The sequence below is a fragment of the Dipodomys merriami genome, unplaced genomic scaffold, assembly GCF_024711535.1.
Source record: "Dipodomys merriami isolate MVZ:Mamm:240054 unplaced genomic scaffold, mDipMer1.0.p SCAF_41, whole genome shotgun sequence".
NCBI classification, from domain to species: Eukaryota; Metazoa; Chordata; class Mammalia; order Rodentia; family Heteromyidae; genus Dipodomys; species Dipodomys merriami.
The window spans coordinates 3,641,495-3,662,198 of record NW_027205715.1 but is presented as its reverse complement, the minus strand read 5'-3'; the positions used below and the strand labels follow the sequence as shown (position 1 = coordinate 3,662,198).

General features: G+C 51.2%; 1 protein-coding gene across 2 annotated transcripts; it reads right to left on the bottom strand.

The window, feature by feature from the left end:
• Positions 1-1,190: 1,190 nt before the first annotated feature.
• Positions 1,191-19,551, bottom strand: Drc7 (dynein regulatory complex subunit 7). 2 transcript variants are annotated; one of them, XM_069992398.1, is made up of 18 exons: positions 19,123-19,551; positions 18,482-18,718; positions 17,528-17,702; positions 16,378-16,503; positions 15,361-15,555; positions 14,335-14,493; positions 13,641-13,859; positions 9,210-9,338; positions 7,416-7,488; positions 7,176-7,304; positions 6,856-6,984; positions 6,414-6,634; positions 4,571-4,786; positions 3,714-3,824; positions 3,511-3,621; positions 2,431-2,625; positions 1,524-1,663; positions 1,191-1,437 (listed from the first exon to the last, which is right to left on the bottom strand). In XM_069992398.1, exons 2-18 carry the CDS (start codon positions 18,682-18,684, stop codon positions 1,344-1,346), a joined length of 2,625 nt encoding a protein of 874 aa, XP_069848499.1. In that variant the 5' UTR covers positions 18,685-18,718; positions 19,123-19,551; the 3' UTR covers positions 1,191-1,343. The 2 variants fall into 2 exon arrangements, with proteins under 2 accessions (XP_069848499.1, XP_069848500.1); XM_069992399.1 differs by lacking the exon at positions 19,123-19,551 and adding an exon at positions 18,982-19,048.
• Between the last annotated feature and the right edge of the window lie 1,153 nt (positions 19,552-20,704).

The window sequence follows — 20,704 nt, the reverse complement described above, 5'->3', positions numbered from 1 at the left end:
CTGGGTTTGATTCCTCAGCACCACATAAACAGAAAATGCCGGAAGTGGTGCTTGGCTTAAGTGGTACAGTGCTAGCCTTGAGCTGAAGAGCTAAGGGACAGTACCAGGCCCAGAGTTCATGCCCCATGGCCCACAAAAAAAAAAAAAAAAAAAAGCTTGTAGCTAGGCACCAATCTGGATTTAGCATAGCTTTTGTTTGATGTTACTGATCTCTTGAAGAAACAAAGCCATTTGTGGATTGGCCTAATGATGAATTTGTCTGTTGCCATTTGGATTTGAAATATGGCCTCCAGGTTCAAGTATTCAAGGCCTGGTCTGTAGCTGAAGGTGGCTACTGAGAGGTGATTGGATCATGAGTCCATAGCTAGGTGGGCTCTGGAGGTGGTACGGCTTAGCTGGAGTAGCTCACTGGAGGCATGCCTTCCAGGATGCATCTTGTCCCCTGCCCTTTTTCTGACTCTCAGCTTCCTGTCTGCCATAAGACAACAGTTTTGCACTCCCATGTCCTCCCTCCTATGGTTTATTGTCTGCCAGTCCTGGTTGCTATCCCAGAGTTGTTTTATTTATTTATTTTTTTGGGTTGGTCATGGAGCCTCGGTGCTGTCCCTCAGCTCTTCAGCTCAAGTCTAGTGCTCTACCACTTGAGCCAGAGCTCCACTTCTGGCTTTTTTCTGCTTATGTGGTGCTGAGGAATCAAATCAAACCTATGGCTTCATGCATGCATGCTAAGCACTCTACCACTGAGCCACCTTCCCAGCCCCCAGAGCTTTTTTGCTTAAGGTTAGTACTCTACAATTTGAGCCACAGCTCCACTTCCAGCTTAATTGATTCATTGCAGATAGCCTGCTCAGGCTGGCTTTGAACCCCAATCCTCAGATCTCAGCATCCTGAACAGCTAGGATTACAGGTGTAAACTACTAGCACCCAGCCCTGCCATTGATGTTTTTACCTGGTCATAGGTCAAAGCAATGGAGCTTGACCAAAAGCTAGACTAAAACTTGAAACTATGAGCTAAAATAAATCTTCGCTCCTTTGGGTTTTTTTGGTTTTCTGGTTTTTTTGTCAGAGCAGTAAAAAGCTACTACTGTCAGTTTCCAGGGAGAAATGGGTGGCCCCAGGCTATAGATAAAGAGGCAAAGGAGGAAAAGATTAGGGCTAGAACTTGGGAAGTCTGAAGCACAGATAGCAAATTAAATGAAAGTATGTTTATTTAAAGGGAAAATGAGAGACGGGGGAGTAGCAGTGAAGCTGGGCTCCCTTGTGGGTAGCGTTAGGCAGGTGTGGTAAATATGAGAGCAGGTTTGTGATCTCTGGCAGCTTCCACGATAGTCCTATGAGAGGTGTCAAGCATAGACTTTCACCAGATCCATCAGCCGTGGGTCCTTGTACAGCTTTTCCTCCAGCGCCAAATACTTGAGTGGGGCCAGCTCCTTGTGCCTAAGGTGAAAGGAGAGGAGTGAAGGGTTTCACAGTAGCAGCCAGATGAACTCCAGACGCTCTTCCTGGATCCCACCTCCCCTTACCTGTTGAGCCGTTGCTCTAGGATGCGGATGCGGAACATGGCCTGGGAGCAGTAGCTCAGGTACAAGTCTTCGTCCTCGGGCGTCAAGGTCACCTGGTTCTCCTGGTACCACTGCTGCTTCTTCTGAAGCTCTTGAGTCTCCTGGAAGATGGGTTTGTGTGTGTGGGGGGGGGATAACAAGAGCTAACTGTCCCCAGAATGCAGGCTGTCATTCTCCAGGTCAGCAGACAGTCCCCACCCACACAAGGAGAGGAGCAGAGGAAAGGGTCACAAAGGGTGGGAGCCTCTGGGGTCATATTTAGAGGGACTATGTCCCTGAGGTCAGAGTAGGGCTAAAACAGCCAACCAGGGAGGGGGATGTGGCAGAGTGCTTGCTTCATTGCATAAGCCCTGGGTTTGATCCCTAGCACCATAGAAAAACCAAACCAACAAACAAAACCCATGACTGAACAAGCTAGTGGCATTTCCAGAGCCTTTGAATTGAGGAAAATTATAGAGCTCTGTGGGTTCAAAGTGTGGAACTACACTACATAGAAGCTACCTAGTGTGTGCTTATCCTACAGAAACAGGTCAAGAAGGAGGAGTTGTTATAATGCACCATCTACCTATCCATTCATTCCTCTGCCCACTCCTCCATCTACATACCTGTTTACCATCTGCTTATCTATCCTCCCATTTACCCATCTACCCACCCATCCATCTGTCCATCTACTCACCCAGCCATCCACCCACCTACTCATCCGTTCCCACCTCCACAACCATCCAGGAATAACACTGAAGAAAGAACACTGACATACTCATCTGTCCACCAATCCCTCACAGATCTGTGAGATGCTGGGCAGAGAGTCCCAAGACCATTTTCTGGAGAAAATACCAAGACCCCCTCCCCTGCCAGGCTCTGGGCTCACCTTCTCGAAGCGGGCCTGGATGAGGTTGGCCTTGTCGATGAGCCGCTGCTTGAAGTCGCTGAGACACTCGTCCTTGAGACGTATTGCCTGCCACCGTGTCAGCTTCTCACCCGGGGGAAGCTGGGCCAGGAATGGGGCCAGGTAGTCCAGCTGGGTCTCCACCTGCCGCAGGTGCTCCTCGTGCAACACACGCTCCTAGGGAGGGCCCGCTGAGTCAGGAGGGCCTTCAGGACACCTCCATCAGCTCTGCATCAACAGTGGTCCACCACCAGGCCAGCTCCCCACCCAGCGCCCCATGCAGGCACCTCAAACAGGGCTGGCCATGCTGATGGCCAAACGATTCAAGACATCTACCTCCCCAAACCTGTTTCCTTCTCCTCAGACAGGATCAGATCTATAAAGCACACAGCCAGGTGCCCGACAGTCCATAGGAGATGCTTACTCAGTAATGGCAAAGGTTAAGTATGATAAAACTTCATTTTTTTTAACATCTTGGGGCCTTATGCCCTGCATAGACAGAGAAGATGGAGATCTGAGCCAAGGCCCTGCGCTAGGGATCTGAGAACAGTCATGTGACTAGGGACACAGCCTTGATGGTAGCCTTGTGGAGGTGGGCATACCATTCACATTCTTTCCTCATTTGCCCAGCTCTGGGTGGGGAACCTGGCCTGAGTACTTTGGGAGGGACTCTAGCAAGACTGATCACCCAGCATCATGACATCATCCCCTTTCCTGCCAAGTGCTGGTGGCTCACACCTATAATTCCACTCAGGAGGCTGAGATCTGAGGATGGTGGTTCAAAGCCAACCCAGACAAAAAAGTCTCTAAGACTACCCAGAAAAAGCTAAAAGTGGTGCTGTGGCTCAAATGGTAGAATGCTAGCCTTGAGCACAAGCTCAGGAACAGCACCCAGGCCCTGAGTTCAAGCCCTGGGACCAGCAAAAATAAGTAAAGATTTTCCTAGCTGAATCCCAGTGGTTTTCCCCATGCTAGAGGCCTGGGGAGGGGGAGAGGGGTGGGCAGGGGGAGTCCAGAGAAAGCCAGCCCTGGGAAAATTGGTGATTCAACCATAAGGCTCACCATGGCCTCCCGATATTCCCTGCTCTTCTCATTGCGCTTTGTGTCATAGATGGAGATGGTCAGTGTGTGGTCTTCATCCTCCTCCTCTCGAAGCTTTAGGATCTCCAGCACCTGAATTGTCAATCAATGGAGGCCATGACCAAGGCCCCCACCCCCACCCCAGCCCTGCCATTGCCCACCCACCCATCTCCATGGGGACTTGCCTCCAGCTCTGACTCCCAGGCCTGATGACGGGACACCTTTTCGGCAGCCTTCAGTTGCATCATGGTCTCATACTGGTAGAGAAGCTTCTTGGTGTGCTCCATAGGCTCCACCTGGGACCAGAACCACCACAGTGACAGACAGACTGCCACACTTGAAGCAGTGACACTGCTCCACTCCAATTACTCCCGCCTCTTTCTAGCTACAAGGCAGTTTCCTCGTCTATTACAATTCAGGTAGATAGTGGCTCGCACCTGGAATCCTAGCAACTCAAGAGGTTGAGATCTGAGGATTGCAGTTTGAAGCCAGCCTGGGCAGGAAAGATTATGATACTCCTATCTCCAATTTGCCAGAAAAAAAGCCAGAAGTAGAGCTGAGGCTTAAGTGGTAGAGCACTAGCCTTGAGCAATAAAGCGAAAGGGACAGCACTCAAGCCCCAGACTAGCATCATAGATATAGATGATAGATCAAATGATTGATTGATCAGTAGATAGATAGGAAACTGAAGATGAAGAGGGGTTATGGAATGCAGGGATTTCACTAGAGAGGTGAATTCTTCAAAGGAAGTAAGAATCTCCTCCCTCCTACTTAGATCCCAGAGACCTGGGGTCTACTGACTAGAGATGGGAGAGGGGAAGGCAGGGACCTCAGCCTGCTAGATTCTCATTCTGATGGGAAAGGGAGGATTTTCGGAGGAACTACAAAAAAGAGAAGGACCCATGGACGTACTGCATTCTCAGGAGAGGTCCAGATGGGTTGTTTTCATGGTTAGGCTTCAAGCGCCCCATTGTGGGTCCCCCCAGGTTGCCAGAAGGGGTCACAGGGCACAGTTCCCCCCCCTGCACGTGCCACTGCCCACCTCGAAGCTGATGCACATGTCCGGGGTCATGATGACCTTGTTGCCCTTGCTGTCCACCTCTGTGCGCCGCAGGAACTCCCGCTTAGACGTGGTGATGTGGTCCTCGCGGCGGTGATAGCGCAGCTGGATGCGTTCCTCGTTGATGAGAAACACGCGCTCCGCCACGTCCTCATCCGCGGACTTCGCGGGGTTTCGGTGGAAGCACTCTGTGATTTTCTGCAGGGCCAGAAGGACAACAACACATGGGTGCATTCCAGGCACAGGATGGTCATGGCCCTGAGCTCAGAGGTCCTTGGGAGGAGCGGGTGGTTTGTGATGGCTTCTCAGGGCCAAGCCTCTGCAGCCCAGATGACTCTGGACACCTTCTCTAGCTCCCTCTACCAGGCTGCCTGCTTAACCCCGGTGGTGGAGAGCTCACCATCTCTCCTACCTACCCCATCTCTAGAAGTCTGCTAGCAAGGACATTTTTGGTGCATGTAGCCAGTAAGTACAGCTGCAAAATAATTTGTAATGACTTGGAGGGGGGGGGATTAGTTTACTGTACAATAGGTAACAGAAGGAATTGAACTCCCAATCTGCCTTGGATATTCACTTAGGAGAAGCCTCTCAGAACCAAATCTATGACTCCTCAGTTAATATTTGAGAGGTATCATTCTGAGATATTTTTACATTTCTCAATTTTCAAGATTGATAGATGATTAATTTTATTACAAAGAGTTAAAACCATGGCTTTGTTGCATGCGAGGCAAGCACTACGTTGAGCTATATCCTCAACCCTTTTATTTTATTTTATTTTTTAAATTTTTTGCCAGTCATAGGACCTGAACTCTGAGCCTGGGCACTATCCCTCAGCTCTTCAGCTCAAGTCTAGTGCACTACCACTTGAGCCACAGCACCACTTCCAGCTTTTTCTGCTTACGTGGTGCTAAGGAATTGAACCCAGGGCCTCATGCATGCAAGGCAAGCATTCTACCACTGAGCCACCTTCCCAGCCCCTTTAATTTTTATTTTGTGCTGGTCCTGGGGCTTGAACTCAGGGCCTGGACACTGTCCCTGCACTTTTTTGTTCAAGGCTAGCACTCTACCACTGGAGCTGCAGCTCCACATTCAGTTTTCTGGTGGTTAATTAGAGATAACAGTCTCACGGGAGTGAGGCAGGACTTTCCTGCCCTGGCTGGCTTTGAACCTCAGTCCTCAGATCTCCAGCCTCCTGCATAGGTGGGATTACAGGTGTGAGCCACCTTGGCTTATGTTTTGTTTTTGAGCCAGGATCTTACTACCTTTTGCCCCAGCTGACCTCAAATTTGAGGGCCTCCTGCTTCTGCCTCCTGAGCAGATGGAATTTTAGGCATGTACCACAATGCCTGGCTTTTCCAGATGATTAGCCAGGAGTGTGAACTCATAATGTAAAAACAAGCTATGAAGTCGGGTGCCGGTAGCTCATGCCTATAATCCTAACTACTCAGGAGGCTGAGATCAGAGGATCGTGGTTCAAAGCCAGCCCGGGCAAGAAAGCCCAAGAGATACTTACCTCCAATAAACCATCAGAAAACTAGAAGTGGCACTATGGCTTAATTGGTAGAGCACTTGCCTTGAGCCGAAGAGCTGAAGGACAGCACCTAGGCGCAGAGTTCAAGCCCCATGACCAACAAAACAAACAAACAAGCTGTGACACTTGGTTCTTGCTTCAAGGCACATCTAGCACCATTCTGTATATAGTTAAGTCTTCTGGCAATATCACACACCTCGATGCCACCAGAGATCAAGGGCTGTATCCACCCAGGTGACCTCTGTCTGCCAGAGAAGGTGGGCACCCTGATGCCCAGGGCAGGCACACTCTTACCACAATGGGCCTTGGGTTTGAATCCGCGGTGCACTGAGTGGGCTTCTTCACTCTGGGCCCGAAATTGATGTGGCGGTAGGAAAGGAAGTCAGGGCGCCCAGTGTAATACTCAGTCATCGTCTTGGGAGTCTCCTCCCGCTTGATCAGGCCATCCACACGGGCTGACTCATAGAACTCCATGACCCGGTCCATCTCAGGCTGCATGGACTTGTAGGAATGTACTGGGATGGCAGGTGGGGGCGGGGGGAGAGAGAGAGGGAGATGATGGTGGGGAGCTGTAGCTGTGACTGCTGGTAGCCACCCAGCTCTGGCTTTCTTTGGGAGGCAGTGTCTGGCTTGCCACCCAAGGACCCTGTCCATAGCCAATGTTGCTTCCTCTATCATACTCATAGCCCCTCACCCCAGCTCCTGGCTAGCCCAGCAATGGGGTTCATGCACATACCACGAAGAGCCTGGGGATGGCCAGACTTAAAGTAGTCAATACATAAGCCTGTGGTCTTGTTCATATGCTTTAGCTCCAACATGTCTTCCCGATTCTGGTACCATTCCTTGATCTCCAAAACCTTGGTACCTGAGGTGAGGTGGGGGTCGGGGAGGGTGTCTACTGCAGCCAGGCCAGGTGCCCCGGCCTCCCACCCACTGTTCCCAGCAACAGGGACCAGCGATGGCACACACACACACTGAGGGTACGGGCATATTGAGGGTCACGGCTCTCCCTACAGCTCCCCACCGGCGGCCCCGCAGCGCGAGCTGCACCCTTACACTCCAGGTCCTGGTAGGTGGTAAGGCGGCACATGAGGCCGTTGTTGTTGAGGTACGGGGCCCACTTCTCCACCTGGGCCTTCTTGTACTGTATCACCTTCTTCCCATTAGGGCAGCGGGTCTCGAACGCTGTGGACACAGAGTGGGCTGGGCTCTCTCCTTCTAGACTGCAGAGCGAGTCTGTATACCCTGTCCCCAGGCCCCAAGGAGAGAAGAGCTGGGGCAGTGCTGGGCAGAGACCTTCTGGAGAGATTTGGATTTGCATCACCCACGAGGATGGCATATCGAAGCTCTTTTCTTCGTCTTCCTTTCCCTGTGGGAGAGAGGGATGCTAGCCAGGTCCTGGAGGAGACCCTGGCAAAGTCTCTTCCTCCCTTCAGAGCCCAGTCAGGGGGGTCTGAGGGCTTGGGGGGGGAGTGGCACATGTCAGGAGCACAAGCCCCTCCCCCAGCAGTACCAGCCCCCAGGCCCATCCTCCCCTTCTGGTCAAGGCTTCTTGTGGTTAGGGTCCTTTCACCAGCAAAGCTCCTGGAGTCTGGTAGAGCCCATTCACCAGCAGCTAAGGCAAGTCCTCCACTCTGAACCAGCTAGCAGCCTGGGGATGGCTCCCACAGTGTCAGACTCCCTGGACAGCGGCTGTTCTGGGCCTCGTAGCCAGCAGGGGGCGCCCATGCTCAGCAATGAGAAGGTTATTCCTGCGCTGGCCACAGCTCACCAAGCCACTGGCTCACTAGGCCACGGCCCAGGAGGTAAACCAGAATCACTGCTGAGATTAGAGCTACTATTTCAGTTCAGATCCGGGCTCTGGATATGCCCATTGGGTGAGTGACTTCACCCTGCTGTGCAAGTCGTCCACTCTGTACCAGGGGACAATACCTCACTGGGTGGTGGTAATTTTATTTTATTTATTTATTATTTACCTAAGGCCTCTAAGTAGATAGGATTACAGGAGTGACCCATTAGCGCCTGTCTTACGTTTTCGTTGTTGTTGTTAGTGGTGGTGGTGATCATGGGGCTTGAACTTGGAGCCTGGGTGCTATTCCTATCTCAAGGCTAGCACACTGTCACTTTGAGCCACAGCTCCACTTCTGGTTTTATGGAGGTTAGTTCGAGATAAGAGTCTCATGGACTTTCTTGCCGAGACTGGCTTTGAGCTGTGATCCTCATATCTCAGCCTCCTGAGTAGCTAGGATTACAGGCGTGAGCTTCCAGCTTGTTGGTGGTGATTGAAATGAGTGAACTCAGGCTTGACACCTGTTATGGAGCCTGGTGCTCAGAGAGGCCATGCAGGTTCTGCTTTGTTCTTATATCCCTCCAAACTCCAAACACAGGTGTCCTGGCTCCCAGTGCCTTGGAGAATATGGCTATATTTGGAACTGGGATCATTAAAGAGGTAATGAAGTTTGAGTGTGGTCCTTAGAAGGTCCTTAATCCAGCCTCCGGAACTGGGATACAAACCGCTGTTATGTAAATCCCAGCCTGTGGTCACACAGTTAGGCCAACACGTCTGTTCCGTTTGCTCTGCTATGACCATGACCCCTCCCTCATTTCTGTGCAAGTGAGGGAAGTTCCCAAAGACCCCAATCCTTGTCCAAGGGCAAGTCTGGAAGGCCCTGGCTTGGGAGAAGAGGGTGGCTGACACCATGAAGCCATTCTGCCAATAGTCTTTAGTATACCTGACAGAAATCTGAAGATGAGAGTGACCAGCCTTGGGGCTCCCCCAGGCTTGAAGAAAGGGTCTTGTGACCCAACTCCCTGGAGCATATGCTCTAAAGGAACAGGAAAACTCCTGAACCCCTGAATTTAAGTTTCAGCTCTCCCCTAACTCACTGCAAGAGTATGGGCCTCTGTTTACATATTCATAAAATGAGGGCAGAGTCCAGACTTTGAAGAACCTATAATTGGTGCACTTGGTCCCCTCCCCTGCATGGCATACACATGCTTTTAGGGGTGTTTGTCAGGCATCCTGAAGCAAGACAGGGTACACATTTTTCTCACTCCAACCCCACTGCCTCCCACGCCACTGAGGCTCACCAGATCTTCAACATCATCTTCATCATTCAGTGTCTCGTCGTCTTCCTCGGACAAGGCCAGGCGGTGCTTCTCTGGTCCCGGAAGCATATACTCCCACTTCACAGGGTCACCCAGATCAAAGATCAAGTCCTGTTGGGGAAGGGGAGTCAGTCAAGTGAACCTCATGTTTCCCCACCCCCAACCTGCCCTGTAGTGATGAGAAACAGCTGCTCCCAGAGGCCCGCAGGGACCTGGGCAGAATGACAGCTCCAGCGGGCCTGGAACTTGCAACCCTCCTGTCTCAACATCTTGAGTGATATATATAAAACAATGGAAGCTGGGCTCCAGTGACTCATGCCTATAATCCTAGCTACTCAGTGTAAGGTCCGATCCTGGATGGCGAGCAGACTCCACCCTCCTCACAGCAAAGTCTCCACCCAGTACCTGCGTTACCTAGGCAAGTGGGACACCTGGAAGAGGTCACATCAGCATCCACTGAGGTCACATCTGAATTTGATGTGGCTACACCTTTCTCCACCCATACCCTAGAAAAGACCTAGCCCAGGCCCAGATGCCCTCTTTTTCCCAGCTCTCTCTCTTTCCCAGTTCTTTCCCAGCTCTTTCCTAGGCCTTTCCCCTCCAAGTGGAGGGCCAACATGACCTGGTGCCAGCCAGAACGATGAATAAACCTACCCCTTACCATGTGTGTGGTGCTGTTCTTTCTTGGCTACCTCTTTTTAAAAACCTAACATAAATGGTGCCAAAACCTGGGAAGGGCTTAAAGTCAGGATAGGTGGGATTCCTCTCTGCTTTTTTTCTTTTTTCCCTTTTTTTGCTCTGAGGAATACCCACAGTTCTGACGGCCTTTTGCGAATACGTCTGTCTGCTGTGGACACAGCGCATCAATACCATTGCTGGCCTTCACATCCACGTCCACACCACCTCTCTACTCTGGTAAGTGAAACTACTCTCTACAGTTCTCGTCACTCAGTCTCTGTCCAGACGATGCGCCACGCCAGAGAGCTCCTACGGCCTTTAGCTGAAAGGCCAATCACCTCTGAAGCCAAGGACACTTGGTTTTGGGGGCTTGGCCATTTCTCTCTAGAGGGCTCTGGGGAAGTTGGGACGCCGCTTCTGCCTGGTCAGCTCTCCTTCACTCACCAGACTGATTCTCCTACACATTTAATGGGGTGCTGCGAATAACACCTGAGCTGTGAAACCCCTTTGAAATGCCTCCCGCGCTCCCTGGAAAGCCAGAGTGCCTCATTTTTATGCCATTCTCAGATGTACACAGTTTTTTCCACTGCAATGGTAAATGGTCAGAAGTCTGTTTACTTTCAGGCTCTCTTTGCTCTCTCTCTGCCATTCATGTCCAATTTTTCTTATCTCTCCCTTTCTCTTTTCTACAACATTTTGGATTGTGCCCTGAAGAGTGCGACGCAGGCTGGGTCCCGGGGACCCCCCTCTAGGTTCCCTCTCAAAGGCTAGCCAAACTAGGCTTGATCTATTTGTTCAGGCTTTCTTTGCATTTTTTTCAGGAATTTGCTGTCTTGAGTTCGCCGTCTTGGCCACATGGTGGGTTAAGGGTTTGGCCCCATCTGACCCTTAACCTTCCACCAAGCTTACTACTCCTCCATCCATCTATTCTAAGATGCTTTGCTAACAAGTTGCTCTTTTCACAGACCCTGGTAACTGAGGCCCAACCATCTGATGTGCTTTGTTAGCAAAGATGTCTAAACATTGTTGCCAAAATTTTAGGTTTTGAGTTTTGTCTTTTTGTTTTGAGGTGTATATTCTAGTACTAACTATGTGACTCTAAAATATTGGACATATCTGTGCTAAGATTCTCACATCTAATGAGTTTTGTCATTTCAGAATATTTGTTGGCCATTCTTGATAAGAACCAGGTAAGCTCTACTTATTCTATTTGATCTCCTTGTTGCTTTAACTGGAAATAATAAAGGTTTTTTTTGTGGCAAAAATTGCAGTTCAAAGCCAGCCTGGGCCGAAAAATCTCTAAGACTCCATCTCCCAACTAACCTGCAAAGAGCCAGGCTGGAAGCATGGCTCAAGACTCTTATCTCTAACCAGCAAATACTGCAAGTGGTACTATAACTCAAAGTGGTAGAGTGCTAGCCTTGAGCAGAAGTGCTCAGGGACAGTGCTCAGGCCTTGAGTTCAATCCTCCTTGAATACCAACTGGGACAAGCCATCCCCGCAACGAGCACCTAGACTCAGCCAGTCTGGGGAACAAGGGACCATGGAGAAGAGTAAGAGGAGATGATGTCACATCAGCCACGTTGTGCCTGCCCTTTCAAAATTAACCAGAGCCAGGAGGTCAATAGAAGTAAGAAGCCTGCCCATCTAGTGTCCATACCTGTCTACCTATTGACTGGACAGGAATTCATATTCTTGCCTTTGTTACCTGACTTCTCCTCTACCTAGTCAACAGATGTCAGAAGTAGCTAGGGACATTTCAGCCCCAAGTCCTTCCTCTTGCCATTTATTTGCTCTCTAGTATTTTTTTTCCAGCCCCTCAATGCCTCATGAGACTTCTCCAGACTTCATCTAAGGACTCACGCCACCAGCTGCTGCTTGCTGCCTTCTCTGGGAGGAGACCAAATTCCAGCCTTTTACCCCTAATGTCAAGGCCCCTTGTCAGCAGGAAGTAGCCAGAGAGAATCCGCGCCTTATTCCATGATTATTAAAAGGCTGGAATGTAAGGTCCGATCCTGGATGGTGAGCAGACTCCACCCTCCTCACAGCAAGGTCTCTGCCCAGTACTTGTGTTACCTAGGCAACTGGGATACTCGGAAGAGGTCACATCCGCATCCACTGAGGTCACATCTGGATCTGATGTGGCTATACCTGGTCCCACCTCCTCTTACCTGGTCCCACCTCCCTTTACCTGGCCACATTCCTACCCCTACCCTAGATAAGGCCTAGCCCAGGGCCAGATGCCCTCTTTGCCAGCCACGTGGAGTGCCAATCTGGCCTGGTCCCAGCAGGTCTACTGAATAAACCTACCCCTACCTGAATACCATGTGTGTGGTGCTGTTCTTACTTGGCTACCTCCTTTTAAAAACCTAACACTCAGGAGGCTGAGATCAGAGGATCATGGTTCAAAGTCAACCTATACAGGAAAGTCCCTGAGACTCTGATCTCCAATAAACCACCAAAAACCTGGAAGTGGTGCTGTGGCTCAAGTGGTAGAGCACTAGCCTTGAGCTGAAGAGCTCAGGGACAGACAACATCCAGGCCTAGAGTTCAAGCCCCACTACTGACAAAAAAAATTACAATGGAGTATAATTATATATTGTAGGGAATAGGTAAAATAAAAAAGAGAATACCCAGGAGTGGGCACGACTTCTGGAACTCTGCTATACTGACAATAAGAGTGCACATCAAAGCAATCATTTTGGGAAACAGGCTCTACTAGAATGGAACATGTGCTTTTCCCAAGTATACACCCAACAGACACAACTATATGTTTGCTGTGTAGCTGCAGGATGGACAAGTTCTGGTGTGTTCTCAAATAACCAGAAATGAATAAACAATGCATGTGAACCACCATGGCTGTACCTAGGTCATGAGTGAATCTTAGGAGCATGGTGATGGTAGAAGAACGCAGGTGTGAAGGATGCGTACTGGGCTGGGCACCCATAGCTCACTCCTGTCATCCTAGCTACTTAAAAGGCTGAGAGCCAGGGACTGGGTATGTGGCTTAGAGATAGAGTGCATGCCTAGCATGAATGAAGCTCTGGGTTTGATTCCTCAGTACCATATAACAATAAATACATGAAACTTCTTTTTTTAAGGCTGAGATCAAGAGGTTTGAGAGTTGAAGCCAGCTTAGGCAGTCAAAATTTCATCTCCCAAATAACCAGCAAAAAACCAGGGTGGGGCATGAATTAAGTGGCAGGGTACCTCCTTTGAGCAAGTACAAGGCCCTTCATCTGACAGTGAGTACAGGCCCAGCACTCACAGGTGAGGATGGCTCACACCTATAATACTAGCTACTCAGGAGGATGAGATCTGAGGGTTGTGGCCAGCAGCAAGAAAGCCTGCAAGACTTTCTATTTTCAATTAACTACCAAAAAGTAAGGGGGGGGGTGCTGGGAGTGGAGCTGTGGCTCAAGTGGTAGAGTACTATCCTCAAGCAAACAAGCTCAGGAACAGCACCCAGGTCCAAAAATAAATACACAGTACTATCAAAAATAAGTCAATAAATAATGACACTTGGGGGTTGGGGTGGAAAGACAGTTGGAAAGTGGAGTAATGCTGCCATAGGTCAAGGCTGTAGTGATTGCTTGGAGCAGAGCTAGATCAACGTGCGTTAACATTTTCAGCTACAGGGGCCATGCAGCACTCTCCTGATTCAGTGGTCCCCTCTCCAAGGCCCCCATGCCTACCCCAACCCCCCCCCCCCAGCACCCATCCACCCTCTGGCACCTTGCAGCAATTCCAGCAGTCCTGCATGTTAATCCAGTAGTTCCTGTGGTTCCAGAGGCTCTCGATGCCCAGGAAGTGATCATCCTGGGTGGGGTAGCTGCGGCCCGTGAGCGGGTCGATGAAGAAGCTCTCAGGCACCTCTCGCTTCCCAGACAGCACCAGGACCCAGCAGTGCACCCGCAGGCCGTGCAGGGGGTCAGGCTTCTCTTTCTCTTCCTCCTGCAGTGGAAGGCCAGGAGGTGACTACCAAGTTGCTGCAGAGGGGTGAGAGGGAGAGGCGGCCAAGACCGTCCCTCTGGGCTGAAGTGCTGCAGGAGAGCTCTGATTGCAAGGCCATCTCTGAATCCCAGGTTTCAATCAATAAACTGCCAAGATCTGTGAGATCTGAGAGCTGGGGGCATGGCTCAGGTGGCAGAGCACCTGCCTAGGAAGCATGAAGCCATGAAGTTCAAATCCCAGTACCACCAACTAACTAAATACGTAGACTCTGTTGGTCCGTGTAGGGGATTTATTGGCAGTGTGTGACAGTCAGGAAAAAAGTCCTTGGTAAATCTGAAGAGAAGATCAGATGGGCTCCCTTATCTCATCCTGGGGAGCTGTGATCGTGATGCTAGCTACGGTGCCCTTCAGTCTTTCTCCTCCCCTACCCCTCCCAACATGATGGAACATATAGAATCAGGCCTGCTGGACTCACCACGAGTTTTTCCTCCTCCTCCCGTCGACGCTTCTCCTCCTCTGCCTTCAGCTGCAGCTGCTTCTTGAGCTCCTGATCCTGCTCAAACTTGCTGTTAAGGTCTCGGGGTGGTTTGATGGCATACTTCTTAGGTGGTTGCTTCTCCTCACTCTTGATTATCTGTCACCCAGCAAGAGAGGATGGGCCAGTGGCCGGGCCTATGTACAGGCCCAGGCTGGAGAGGCACAGTCAGGCTCAACCAGCCAGGCTTGGGACCTATGGGTCCCCTGGCTCCTCCAGCTTGTGGGCCTGCAGACCTGCAGCCCTGACAGCAGAGGGCACTGCAGCACCAGTGCCAGCACTTCAGCACCCGCCCTTTCCTGTCTGCAGCTCAGCTGTTATCAACCCAGAACCACGCAGATCTGAGCCAGAAAGTGGGGCAAATTGTGAGGGGCTGGCTGTAGGGCTTATTTCCAGGTCCCTGGGTCCCCATTCCTGTGCTGCAGACAGAGCCCTGGAATTCATCTTGTTCCTGGGAAATGCTTTCTGTCTGTAGTATAACCATTTTGCAAATCTAGAGATGCTTTTCCCAGAAATGTGTTATCAATTTCCAACAGTTTCTTGTGTCTGCACCAGTGTGGGCTACCGCGGAGCTCAACAAACCTGTGCAAGGCTTGACACCACCCACCGAGGGAGCCTTTGTACCTGGGTAGGGGAGGATTGAGACTCAGGGTCTGTTCACTTTATACTCATCTATTATTTCCTTGGATGCAAATAGCTGCAAAACCTTTATCAAACACTCAGGGGACACATCAAATACAGTGACTTTATATAGAAGCCCTGTGTGTGTACTATTTGTCACCAGGAGGGCACAGGGACTTAAACTGAGCTTAAGCCAGTGTGATGCTGATGATAGAAAAGTCACTGTGGTTTGGCATGGTGACATCCTCCACGGCCCTGGGGGATAGGGCTGCAAGCCTTCCTCCCCAAGTTGGGGAAGCCCATCCTTTGGACATGCTGTGGGCAGCACGTGCAGGCTGTATGTACCTCCTTGGGCTTCATGGTGAGCGGGCACACCTCCCGGGACAGGTCCATGTGGCACAGGTCCTGGGAGCCATAACCGTTGACACAGTAGGCATCGTAGCCAGCGCCGATGAGCATGGAGCAGAGCAGCATGCTGAAGTCGAATGAGTTTCCCTTCTGGTACCGCAGCACCGTGGTGGAGGAGTACAGGTGCGAGGGCTGTGCCCAGGCCACGCCATTCAGCATGGGGTCTCTGGGACATCTCGCTGCCCTCCCCTCCCACAGTGGCCTCAGGGGGGGCAAGCAAGCTGCACCCCCCAGGGCCCCCCAACTCTTAACCTGACCCTGTGCAATCCAAATGTGCCTGTGACTTTAAGGGACTGGACAACTTCTTATAGGACCATGGGACACTAGAACCTTCTAGTCTAATTCCCCTTCTTCTCTCTGTCCGTTGTTCTCAGTGAAAAGCTGGCCAGGCTGTCCAGAGGCCCAGAGATGGCTGTGGGGCACAATGGCACACACCAGTAATGCCAGCTACTTGAGAAGTGGAGATAAGAGGATCGCAGTTCAAGGCCAGCCTGCATCGAGAGATCCCTGGCTCAACCAACAGGCTGGGTGTGGTGGGGCATGCATGGATGGTTGTGATCCCAGCTCCGTGGGAGGCTATAGGTAGAGGAGGATCAAGGTCCACAGTAAAAAAAAATAACTAAAGAAAAATGGAGGCTGGAGACATGGTTCAAGTGGTAGAGCACCTGTCTCATAAGTACAAGGGCCTGAGTTCAAACCCCATACCATAAAACATAATAATGAAATAAAAGCAAAAGATAGGGCTGAAGGCCACAGGCAGCTGAGCACCTGAAGTCATGAAAGGGAAACTGAGGCAGAAAAAGGCAGGAGCCAATGGGATGGTGTTGCTGTGTGTTATCAGGTACGTGGTTGTCCCTCACTGGGCCTGTGGCCTGGGCTTGGTTAAGCCACTTTCCCAGATCTTGCCTAGCTTATCATCTTAGATCTTAGATGCCGCCTGTAAGTGGCACTTACTGGCTTGAGGGGGTCAGGCAGGAGCACCATGGTGAGGAAATCGGAGACAAACTGGGCACACGTGTCCCAGTTGTAGAGTTCAGGGTAGGGCATCAGTGTGGGCCGGATGGTGGTGCTTACAAACTTCTGCAAGGGGAGAGATATTGGGGGGAAGGTAGCACGCACAGTTAGGCCCTGAGCTGGAGGAGGGGTAGGGGGGTGAAGGGTAGAGGGGGTAGGGGGGAGGAGGGCAGGGAGCAGAGCAGTGCTTGCTGTGAACATGGCCATAACTAGTGGGGATGGTGGTGGCTGGGATGCCCCCGTCTCATCACCACTCATGATGGCGCAGGCCTGCTGTGGGCTGGGTGGGGCACCTGAGGTCCAGAGTGGCCAAGCTAGCTGCCCCAGGAAGCCAGGGCTGAGAAAGGAGACCAGAGCCTCTTGCAGATGTGAGGATCTTCCACCCAATCTAGTCAGGGGCACCTCGTGCTGTCCTGGTTAGAGACCAGGGCCATCTCTAGCCCTAGATGTAGCTTCTACCCCAGAGACATAGGAAGAATGGACCAGGACAGACTCCCCCTGACCCCCCACATGCACACAGTGGATTCTCCCTTTCAGTCGTCTTTCAGGCACCTCCTGGAGTGGGCCTCAATTTCCCAACTATAGATGGGGGCTGCGGGATTAATCCAAAAGGTTGCAAACTAGCCAATCCCCAGGCTGAGAGCGTCCTAAACCTACAGTTCACCAAGCAACTTCTTGCATTTGTGTTATACTGCTGCCTGCTAGGTGCCCATGGTTCACGCCTGTAATCCTTGCTACTCAGGAGGCTGAGGTCTGAGAAACATGGTTCAAAGCCAGCCTGGACAGGAAAGTCTATGAGACTCATCTCCAATTAACCACTAGAAAACCAGAAGTAGGGCTGTGGCTCAAAGTGGTAGAGCACTCGCCTTGAGCAAAAGGAGCTCAGGACAGCAGCCGGGTTCCAAATTCAAGCCTAGCAACCACCACCACCACCAATAAAGTCAGCTCCTATTCAAATTCCAGTGCTTGGTCTGCTAACCCTCCACCTGTGATTCCCCACTGGAGACTTGTAATTGGCTCAGGGACCTTGGAGGACCCTCCCTCCATTTTACTCTCCTTCACCCCTGCCTCCACATCCTCCCCCCCTTACCGGAACATCACACTCATTCAGGGGGTACAAGAAGAGAGGCACGCGGTCGGGGCACAGATGGCTGTACTGGTGGGAGTAGTTGTCCGCCACCTGCAGCAGGTGCTCCTCCTTGGTTGAGTTGGATTTGTAGGAAGGGGGCAGGTTGGAGGTGTCGATGAGGTCCTGTGTTAAGATCCTGTGCAGGAGGCAGTGATGGTGTCAGCCCAGGTGAGACTCTGCCTGGAATCTCTAGGCCCACCTGAGCTGCCTTTGGCTCTGCCCCTTCCTCAGGTAATCTTGAGAGGTAGGTGTCTCATCAGTGCCTGTATTTTTCCACAGAGAGATCAAGTGATTTGCCCAAAAATCACACACACAGAGCTGGAGGGAAGCAATCAGTCTCTGAACCATGCAGCCTCTGGTCTGGAGTCCTCATTCTGTAGGGGAGGTTTGAACTCAGAACCTCTCACTTGCTACGCAAGTGCTCTACCGCCGAGTCATATCTCCAGCCCTATTTTTTGCTGGTTATGTTTGAGATGGGGTCTTGTTTCCCACCCAGGTGCCTGCCTGGACCACAGTCTGCCTATTTTAGGCTTCTTGCTGTTGCTGGGATGACAGATGTGTTGGGATGGAGTCTCAAGGACTTTTCCGCCAAGGCGGACCAACAATCTCAGCCTCTTGAGTAGCTTAGGATGACAAGCGTGCACTGCCGCACCCAGCTCTGGGTTGAGAAAGGGGGGTCTCGCAAGCTTTCCTGGGCTGCCCTCAAAACTTGATCCTCCCAGATTCTCAGTCCTCCAACTAGCTCAGATTTCAGATGTGAGCCACTGGCCTCTAGCTCAGAGCCCTCCCTCCTAACCACCTCCCTCTGTGTCCTGGCTCCTTTCTCAGCCCAGGTACCATCTTGCCTGTCTCTTGCTGTACCCAGCCCTCTGCCTGAGCCATGACCAGGCAGGAAGCCCCCACTCCCACACTCACACGGGCTCTTCCACACTGGGGATCACAATCTCCGACACCTTCTTCTCCAGATCTCGGAGCATCTCCTGCGTCATAAAGTTTTCATCCTTCCTTGGCTCTCCCGGCCTCATCATTTTCTCCGTCTTAGCCCGTTCGGCTCGCTCAGCAGCCTCCTCCCGCTCAGCTGCCTCCTCCTCCTCCACTTTCTCCTTCAGGACCTCCATCCTGGCGTCTCTGGCTATCTAGGAACGGACGTTTCTGTGAGGAAGGGAAAAGGAGATCACTTTGCGATCATCACAAGCTTCCATCACTTGGGGAAGGGATGGCCTCTTCGACTCCCCTCAGTGACTGGAGCCAGATCTGAACCACTGTATTCTCCTGGATCTCATTCTCCATTCAGGTTGTCTTATGTGAGTGTGCATGCGTGTGTGTGTGTGTGTGTGTGTGTGTGTGTGTGTGTGTGTGTGTGTTGGGGCAGGGTGGGGGAGAACACAGTCTAGTCTGGGGGAGAGCAATCCTACCTCCAACTCCTGGGACCCTGCACCACCCCCAGTCCTGTCCCTGAAGCTGCTCCCATCACTAAACAACACCCATAAACCTCCCTGGAAAGGCTAAGGCTGGAGCCCAACCTCCCACACCCAGGCCCTTGCTCCCCTCCTCACCCTCCAGGGACAGCCTTAGTAGCTGTTTGTCATCTCCATGGTAACGGCCGAGGGCAGGTCTTAGGAGAAGAGGCTTCTGGGAAATGTAGTCTTCTGTGAGTACCCAAGTAGCAGTCCAGTTTTTTGAGACCTGCAGAGCAAGTCTCCTCAAGAGCTGATTACTAAGGCATTCAGGAAGTTCTTATAAGCCAGCTGCCAAATATAGCTTTATTACAAATTAAACAATAAAACCTCCTAGGTAGTAATTTTAGTAAAAGCGAATGCAACCCCAAACTCCCCACTTACTAATGATTTGACTCTATTTACTGTCATCCATGTACATGGAGTGACTTTCCCTTGGTATTGCAATCCTTTGGCAACACTACATGAGGATAAGCTGCTCTGCATCTCTTCCCAACTTCCCATCAGCCTAAAACGGGCCAGGAGATTATTCACAACTCAGAAATGGGCAAAGGCTGCAGACCAGGGAAGCCAGTGGCCAGAAATATGTGTCACACTGCCTGTGCTGAGGAGGGAGGCGGGGGGGGGGGGGGACGGGAAGATGTGGGGGAGGGCGCCATGTGGCCCTCACCAAGATGGAAAAGCAGTGTGGGTCCTGGGGGCCGCTGGCCACGAGGCAGAGTCAGGTTTCCTGAGCAAGCTCTGGGCCTCTGATTGAGTGGATAATCTCACAGAACAGGAAAAGCTTTCAAAATTCAGAAGGGGGTTGGGGATATAGGTCAGTGGAAGAACCAAGCTTGCTTAGCTTGTGCAAGACCCTGAGTCTGATGCCCAGGAATGCATGCACATGTACCCACGCAAACACAATCAGAAGAAAATAATAGAACACTGAGTGTAGCATTATGAGTTTTCTCTGGATTATATTCAGAGGCTGTATTTGTGCTAATACAGCCATGTACTTTGTGAGTGTGTGTTTGTGTGTGTGTTACTATTGCTCAGGCTCTTGAACGTAGTAGGCAGGCACTCAACAACTTAAGCCCCAGCTCTACTTAGAGAAAGAGGCCCATAAAAGTCATAATGTGACCCTGGGAAGACTTCAGACAACAACACTGATGAGTTAGACAGGGCGGGGGAGCTCATGAAATGGGAGAGGCCAGAGGAGAGGGCAGGGAGTACAGGTATTGTGTAGAGCGAGGGGCTGGAGGAATAAGTGACAGGTGTCGCTCCTCTCAAGTATTCATTTACACCTCTCTACCCATTCCCTTGTCCCTTCCCTAAAGACAACCATTCTGATGTGTTCTTTTTCCAGTGTGTATTTTGCTGGCAGGTGGGTGTGGGGTCTATGGCCAATACTGCTGAGTGGGTCCATGCTAACGACCCCTCATTCTCCCAGTGATTGAGACCCAGCATACAACCCTCCCCGCACCCCTCCCCCAGTCACCAAGTTTTCTTTTCCTGGGGCTTGAACTCAGGGCCTGGGCACTGTCCCTGAGCCTCTTTTGCTCAAGGCTAGTACTCTACCACTTGAGCCACAGTGCCACATCCAGCTTTTTCTGTGTATTTACCTTTTTAAGAAAAAACAACTGAAAAACAAAGAGTGCTCCAACTTCTCTCTGACCCACAGCTGCATGCTTTCTTTCTT